This window comes from Monodelphis domestica, chromosome 1 (genome assembly GCF_027887165.1).
Source record: "Monodelphis domestica isolate mMonDom1 chromosome 1, mMonDom1.pri, whole genome shotgun sequence".
Taxonomy (NCBI): domain Eukaryota; kingdom Metazoa; phylum Chordata; class Mammalia; order Didelphimorphia; family Didelphidae; genus Monodelphis; species Monodelphis domestica.
Window position 1 is genome coordinate 736441412 of NC_077227.1, and position 8181 is coordinate 736449592.

General features: G+C 59.0%; 1 protein-coding gene across 16 annotated transcripts in view; it reads left to right on the top strand.

Annotated features, from left to right (window-relative positions):
* Positions 1–7960, top strand: part of DYSF (dysferlin) — a 279243-nt gene extending 271283 nt beyond the window's left edge. For all 16 annotated transcript variants that reach the window (XM_056814043.1, XM_056814044.1, XM_056814045.1 and 13 more), the window contains 3 exons: positions 2611–2720; positions 3640–3787; positions 6152–7960. In XM_056814043.1, the coding sequence (XP_056670021.1) occupies positions 2611–2720; positions 3640–3787; positions 6152–6190 (297 nt within the window). In that variant the 3' untranslated portion in view covers positions 6191–7960. The remainder of the gene's footprint in view (positions 1–2610; positions 2721–3639; positions 3788–6151) is intronic.
* The last annotated feature ends 221 nt before the right edge of the window (positions 7961–8181 follow it).

Sequence of the window (8181 nt, forward strand, 5' to 3'; positions counted from 1 at the left end):
CCTTCTATGCTCAGTGTTCTCTGGTCCTTTCTGCCTTCCACGTTCTCTGTTCTGAGGCCCCTTCTACCTTCTATGCTCAGTGTTCTCTGGTCCTTTCTGCCTTCCACGTTCTCTGTTCTGAGGCCCATTCTACCTTCTATGCTCAGTGTTCTCTGGTCCTTTCTGCCTTCCACGTTCTCTGTTCTGTGGCCCCTTCTACCTTCTATGCTCAGTGTTCTCTGGTCCTTTCTACCTTCTATGCTCAGTGTTCTGTGGTCCTTTCTGCCTTCCTTGTTCTCTGTTCTGAGGCCCCTTCTACCTTCTATGCTCAGTGTTCTCTGGTCCTTTCTGCCTTCCACGTTCTCTGTTCTGAGGCCCCTTCTACCTTCTATGCTCAGTGTTCTCTGGTCCTTTCTGCCTTCCTTGTTCTGTGTTCTGAGGCCCCTTCTACCTTCTATGCTCAGTGTTCTCTGGTCCTTTCTGCCTTCCTTGTTCTCTGTCCTGAGGCCCCTTCTACCTTCTATGCTCAGTGTTCTCTGGTCCTTTCTGCCTTCCTTGTTCTCTGTCCTGAGGCCCCTTCTACCTCCTATGCTCAGTGTTCTCTGGTTCTTTCTGCCTTCCTTGTTCTCTGTCCTGAGGCCCCTTCTACCTTCTATGCTCCGTGTTCTCTGGTCCTTTCTGCCTTCCACGTTCTCTGTTCTGTGGCCTCTTCCATCTTCCATGTTCTCTTTTCTAGGTTCTTTCTGCCTTCCACGTTCTCTTTTCTGAGGCCCCTTCTACCTTCTATGCTCAGTGTTCTCTGGTTCTTTCTGCCTTCCTTGTTCTCTGTCCTGAGGCCCCTTCTACCTTCTATGCTCAGTGTTCTGTGGTCCTTTCTGCCTTCCACGTTCTCTGTTCTGTGGCCCCTTCTACCTTCTATGCTCAGTGTTCTCTGGTCCTTTCTACCTTCTATGCTCAGTGTTCTGTGGTCTTTTCTGCCTTCCTTGTTCTCTGTTCTGTGGCCCCTTCTACCTTCTATGCTCAGTGTTCTCTGGTCCTTTCTACCTTCTATGCTCAGTGTTCTGTGGTCCTTTCTGCCTTCCTTGTTCTCTGTTCTGAGGCCCCTTCTACCTTCTATGCTCAGTGTTCTGTGGTCCTTTCTGCCTTCCTTGTTCTCTCTTCTGTGGCCTCTTCTACCTTCTATGCTCCGTGTTCTCTGGTCCTTTCTGCCTTCCTTGTTCTCTGTCCTGAGGCCCCTTCTACCTTCTATGCTCCGTGTTCTCTGGTCCTTTCTGCCTTCCACCTTCTCTGTTCTGTGGCCCCTTCTACCTTCTATGCTCAGTGTTCTCTGGTCCTTTCTGCCTTCCACGTTCTCTGTTCTGAGGCCCCTTCTACCTTCTATGCTCAGTGTTCTCTGGTCCTTTCTGCCTTCCACGTTCTCTGTTCTGTGGCCCCTTCTACCTTCTCTGCTCAGTGTTCTCTGGTCCTTTCTACCTTCTATGCTCAGTGTTCTGTGGTCCTTTCTGCCTTCCACGTTCTCTGTTCTGAGGCCCCTTCTACCTTCTATGCTCAGTGTTCTCTGGTCCTTTCTGCCTTCCTTGTTCTCTGTTCTGAGGCCCCTTCTACCTTCTATGCTCAGTGTTCTCTGGTCCTTTCTGCCTTCCTTGTTCTCTGTCCTGAGGCCCCTTCTACCTTCTATGCTCAGTGTTCTCTGGTCCTTTCTGCCTTCCTTGTTCTCTGTCCTGAGGCCCCTTCTACCTTCTATGCTCAGTGTTCTCTGGTTCTTTCTGCCTTCCTTGTTCTCTGTCCTGAGGCCCCTTCTACCTTCTATGCTCCGTGTTCTCTGGTCCTTTCTGCCTTCCACGTTCTCTGTTCTGTGGCCTCTTCCATCTTCCATGTTCTCTTTTCTAGGTTCTTTCTGCCTTCCACGTTCTCTTTTCTGAGGCCCCTTCTACCTTCTATGCTCAGTGTTCTGTGGTCCTTTCTGCCTTTCTTGTTCTCTGTCCTGAGGCCCCTTCTACCTTCTATGCTCAGTGTTCTGTGGTCCTTTCTGCCTTCCACGTTCTCTTTTCTGAGGCCCCTTCTACCTTCTATGCTCAGTGTTCTCTGGTCCTTTCTGCCTTCCTTGTTCTCTGTCCTGAGGCCCCTTCTACCTTCTATGCTCAGTGTTCTCTGGTCCTTTCTACCTTCTATGCTCAGTGTTCTCTGGTTCTTTCTGCCTTCCACGTTCTCTGTTCTGAGGCCTCTTCCATCTTCCATGTTCTCTGTTCTGGGTCTCTTCTTGTTTGGATGTTTTGTGCTCTAAGATCTTCTTCGGCCCCAGCATTTGATGCTTTAGAGGACTCTTCAGCAGATTTTCTTTGTCCTATCAGGCAGTTTAGTCTTCTTGGAAAAGTCATGAAGGCTCAGGCTGGTAGGATTAGACGTTGCAGCCTCCTCATTTCCCAGAAGTCGGGTCATTTGCTAGTCTCCCGTCTGGCGAAGGGCAGAAATGGGCCTCCAAACCGTCTTGCTGCTGTCCCACCGAGGGCTCTTTGGCCAAGCCTTTCCTGCTTCCCCTCGAGCCCCTCCCCCTGGTCCCTAGGGTCAGCTCAGCTCCGAGCCCCGGAGGACAGGCGCCTCCTCAGGCCTCAGGGCTCTCTGTCTCCACAGGGCAAGGTGGAAATGACCCTGGAAATTGTTCCTGAATCCGAACACGAAGAAAGGCCTGCTGGGGTTGGCCGCGACGAACCCAACATGAACCCCAAACTTGAGGAGCCGAAGTAAGAGATTGTCCGCGTTTGAACCCCGCTCCTCCGGGAGCATTTCGGGGTGCTCGTGCAGGGCAGGGGTGAGCGCAGGGCCAGGGGCTGGCCCAAAGGAAACAGGGCGGTGGCACACACCCACCGCCCAGAGGAGGGTTCCGTGCCAGAGAGGCCGGTGGGTGGCCAAGCTCCCACTGCGTGGTCAGGGCAGAGGAGGGACCAGAACCTCTGTCTGTCCTCTGACTCAGGCTGCGTATGCGATGGGCGAGGGAGCTGGGAGCGCCCGGTGCTGCTGCCTCCTCTGGACCGCGGCGCAGCCGACCTGCTCACTGGACCACACGGTCTACCCTGGGGCCCTCGTGGAACCTCCCCTTTTCTAACCGGTGTCGAGGGCTCTGGGAAGACATTGTTGGGGTGGCAGGCGGAGACCTGTTAGACAGTCCCAGATTCCGAGCAGAAAGCGGTCTCGTCCCACCCTCGTCCCTTTACAGAAGAGGGAACCAGGCCCAGAGGAGGGAAGACACGTGGCCCAGGTCAGGATCAGGAGGAGGAGAGGCAGGATTTGAACTGTGGCCCTTTGAGCCCAAAGCCAGCACTGTCGCCCCCATCCCTGCTCAGAGCCAGTCTACAAGCATTTATTCCCCCAGGACTGTGGGCCAGACCCTGTGCTGAGTGGTGGGGAACGAGCCCAAACAGCCCCTGCCCTCAGGGAGCTGCAGGATGGCGAAGGAAGATGTTTGGCGGCTACATCCTCTTTCATCTAAAGTCTTTCTGGAGTGCCTCAGTTTCTTCACCTGCAAAATGGAGCTCTCGCGGCTTTTTTGTTTCTGGGCTCCAGCCCACACGCCGCTGCCTCTCCCATCAGGCCGGGCCGGCAGCCCCCCAGGGCCAGGCCCTGTGGCTCCCCTCTCTGACCCCGCCTCCCCTTGTGTTCCAGGCGGCCAGACACATCCTTCCTCTGGTTCACGTCCCCGTATAAGACCATGAGATACATTGTCTGGAGAAGGTTCAGGTGCCTCATCCTCCTCTTTGTCATCCTCTTCATTGTGCTCCTCTTCCTCGGGATCTTCGTCTATGCTTTCCCGGTAAGGAGCTGGGGAGGGGGAGGGGAGGTGGGGGTGGAGGGTCAGGAAGTCCTTCAGCCCGAGCCGGGCTGGGGAGGTGGGGGGGAGAAGACAAGCCCGCCCTTCTCGAGACCTGGCGTGTGCTCAAGGATGCCCAGGCCCCCCCGGCTCCTGGTAGAGACGCGGCCCTGCCCCGGGGAGCCCCTGCCAGGACTGGGACACCCAGGCCTTGGGGAGCCCCCGTGTGTAGGCAGGAAGACAGTCCCTGGCCCAGGGAGCCCCTGCGTGTAGGCAGGAAGACAGTCGGTGCCCCCAGGGAGCCCCTGCCAGGACTGGGACACCCAGCCTTGGGGAGCCCCTGCCAGGACTGGGACACCCAGCCTTGGGGAGCCCCCGCGTGTAGGCAGGAAGACAGTCCCTGGCCCAGGGAGCCCCTGCGTGTAGGCAGGAAGACAGTGCGTGCCCCCAGGGAGCCCCTGCCAGGACTGGGACACCCAGCCTTGGGGAGCCCCCGTGTGTAGGCAGGAAGACAGTCCCTGGCCCAGGGAGCCCCTGCGTGTAGGCAGGAAGACAGTCGGTGCCCCCGGGGAGCCCCTGGTCTGACCTGGCAAGCACACTGCTCACGCCAAGGCGAGGAAAGAGGCTCCCCAACTGCCTGAGCCCGGAGGCCGTCCGGCGGGCCCTCTGCGGTCTTGGGGAGGGCAGACGCGGGGGGCTCCCTGGGTGCGGGAAGGCCTGGGAAAGGCAGGCCCGGGGAAGCCTCATTTCAGGGCTCTGGGCAGGTCTCGGCCAGAGCAGCCGGGCAGCAGCCGGGCGGCAGCGGCAGGGCGATGGCCAGGCCCGGCCCAGGACCCCACTCTGGCCTCCGGCGGGCTCCAGGCAGCCTGGGCCCTGACCCAGTTGGGAAACCTCCCTGTGAAGGGAGCAGCGCTGGGGAAAGCCGACAGCTGCGGCCGTCTGGATGGCACCCCCAGCCCCGGGAGGGACCGCGGCGGGGGCTGCCCGGCTGCCCGGCGGGACCTTGGGAGGCGTGGCCATTTGCGATGGCCCCGGGGGCTGCCCCCTTCCCCAGCCTTGGACGCGGAGCCCACGCTGGCTTCCCAGGGATGGACCCGGGCAGCTGGCGGAGCCCTTTCCGGCTCCCAGGGCAGGGAGCCCGGCCGGCTGAGCTCTCGGGGTTCTTGGGCCCATTGTGGGTGGCCCGGAGATGGGATCTGGGGCACCCACGGCATGGAGGAAAGAGGTGGTCCTGCCCCTACACGGAGACTTGAAACGTTAAAAAGGAATCTAGGAAACACATACCACAAATGAGCAAATAGAGATTAAGGCGTAAGCTATAAGCATGGCAGGATCAATCAAGGAAGACTTCCTGGAGGAAGAGACTTTGGACCCCATTTTGGAAATAGAACCTTGGATTAGCTGTTGATGAGGCAGAAGAGGGCGATTAGGATTCGGTATAAGGAAGAGTCGAGTATTAGGGTTGTTCCTCTTCAGGGGAAATGGGGGCAGGGATGAAATTGGTGATGGGGGGCAAGTTTGGAATCATAGGTAGGGCTACGATTCCTGTGAGACAGGATACAGTTAGGATTGTTAGGTGGGGAAGGAGTTCCTGAGTTCAAATCCTGCTTCATTTCCTCCTCTATAATATGGAGGGGCTGTGGGGCTGACCCAGAAGTGGGAGGTCTTGGGTTCGAATGTCACCTCAGAGACTTCCTTGCTGTGTGACCTTAGGCCAGTCACTTAACTCCCAGGGCCTCGCCCTTACTGCTTTTCTGTCTCAAAACCAGCACTTAGCATGGGTCTAAGAGGGGAGGAAGGGCTTCAATGAATAGTCAAATGAAGGGCTGGACTTGGTGGCCATCGAGGCTCTCCTGCTCGCCTTCCCAAATGAAGACTCCCTTTGGGGAGGGAGCCGGGCAGGTCACTCGGCCCTCTTCCTGGTCTGGGTCAGGAACATCCCAAAGACCATCTCACCCTCCAACCTGACTTCTCCTCCAGAACTCAGGCCCCCCCCCCCCCCCGGAGAGCTGGGGGTGACCTCAGCGCCCCCTGCCTCCCCCCGGAGAACTGGGGGTGACCTAGAACTGGGGGTGACCTCAGCACCCCCCCATCCACCCAGAGTGCTGGGGGTGACCTCAGCGCCCCCCCATCCACCCAGAGAGCTGGGGGTGACCTCAGCGCCCCCCGCCTCCCCCCAGAGAGCTGGGGGTGACCTAGAACTGGGGGTGACCTCAGCACCCCCCCATCCACCCAGAGAGCTGGGGGTGACCTCAGCGCCCCCTGGCGACCCCTCCTGCTCCTTGGAGAAACTGAGTCCCAAAGGGTCAGTGGTTTTCCCAAAGACGAGCAGGCTCGGGCTGACTCTGCGCCTCTCTCTCCTTCCAGAATTACGCTGCCATGAAGCTGGTGAAGCCCTTCAGCTAACAGCCGGCCCAGCTGCCTCTGGAGACGCCCCCAAGGCTCCCCTCACGCCCAGCGCACCCAGACAGACAGGAAGGGATGGGAAGGCGGCCTGTCGCCTCGGGACTCCCCACGGCTGGAGCACTGACTGGCCCTTTGGGCCAATTGGCTTTTTAGAACAAAATGGAGCTCCATGGCCAGCTTATGTAGGGGTGCGCGTGTGCGTGTGTGTGCGTGCATGTGTGTGCGTGTGGTGCGTGTGTATGTGTGTGCGTGCGTGTGTACGCATGTGTGGGTGTGCGTGTGTGTGTGTACGGTGTGTGTGGTGCATGTGTGTATGTGTGTGTGCATGTGCGTGTGTGGTGCGTGTGGAGATGCTCCTGGCCGTGTCTGTCTGGCAGGACGTGCGGGAGGCTCCCTGCTCCGGCTCTTCTGGCTCTCTGGCCCTCCTCTCTTGCCTTTCCAGCCGCAGGATCTCCGCGTTGGCAGGGACCCGACGACCCTGGAGCCCGAGCAGCAGGAGGGAAGGGGCTCCTCCACAGGGCTCCCCCCAGGGCTCCCCCTTCCGCTCTCCCTCCCCCACCACCGATGCCTTTCCCTGTGGGTACATTGGAGGCATCCCTGCTCTCTCCTCCCTCTCCGGCCGCCCCTTCTCGGCCGCCCCTTCTCGTCCCTCCTGGCCCTTGTCTGGCCTTCTCAGTGCCGCAGGGACCTCGGGGCTGTCAGCTTGGACAGAATCCTTGGCAAGAGCTCAGTCTGGGTCAGCAAGCATTGATTAGGCGCCCACTGTGTGCCAGGAGCTGTTCCGAGTGATGGAGAGACAAAGAATGGAGCCCTCCTCCCTGTCTCCCCTTCCTCTTCCCTCCTCCCTGTCTCCCCTTCCTCTTCCCTCCTCTCCATCCTTCCTCCTCCCCGTCTCCCCTTCCTCTTCCCTCCTCTCCATCCTTCCTCCTCCCCGTCTCCCCTTCCTCTTCCCTCCTCTCCATCCTTCCTCCTCCCTATCTCCCCTTCCTCTTCCCTCCTCTCCATCCTTCTTCCTCCCTGTCTCCCCTTCCTCTTCCCTCTTCTCCATCCTTCCTCCTCCCTGTCTCCCCTTCCTCTTCCCTCCTCTCCATCCTTCCTACTCCCTGTCTCCCCTTCCTCTTCCCTCCTCTCCATCCTTCCTCCTCCCTGTCTCCCCTTCCTCTTCCCTCCTCTCCATCCTTCCTCCTCCCTGTCTCCCCTTCCTCTTCCCTCCTCTCCATCCTTCCTCCTCCCTGTCTCCCCTTCCTCTTCCCTCCTCTCCATCCTTCCTCCTTCCTCTCTCTCCCTCTTCCTGCTTCCCCTCCTCGTCTTGCCTCCTCCGTCCTCCCTTCCATCTTCGGGGATCTGACGTCCTCTTCTGGTGGGCTCCCCCCGGCCACCCACTCCCTCAGGCCCGCTTGGCCAAAGCTCGTCCTTCCCTATGTGCGGCCCTGAGACCTGGGAGGAGCGGATCCTTGATCTGAGGTCCTGCTACGAGGAAGAGGGAACGTTCTGGAGCAGGAAGCTGAGGGAGGCCTGGAGGCCCTCGGCCGGCCGTCTTCAGCCCCTGGAATCACCTGGCTCTTGGCTAGACGGGCTCCCGGGCCTTGAGGGACAGGCGTGATGCTTGGCCCATCCTCTCCTGGAGGCTTGTGCCGGTTTTTCAAGCTGTGACCTGCCGGGGCGTCCCTGGGTCGGAACCCAGACGGCAGAGCTGCAGGCAAGGGTTCTCGGCCTCTCTCTGCAGCACCGAACCAAAGGAGATGCTTAATAAAAGGCTTTTGGATGACAGCCCTGTTTCCTGACTTCCTGGGGGAAGGGCAGGAAGGGTGGCCCCAGGGTGCCTCGAGTCCAAGTTCTGGTTCTGTTCCATTCCAAAACAGGGAGGGAAGGCCCTGCTCTGGGGCAGACTGGGGTCTGGGTGATGGACGCTATCTAGCTAAGAACATCTATTCTGCTGGGGTTACCCTACGCGGAAGGGGGGCTGCTATAGTCAGAGGCTCACAGAGAGG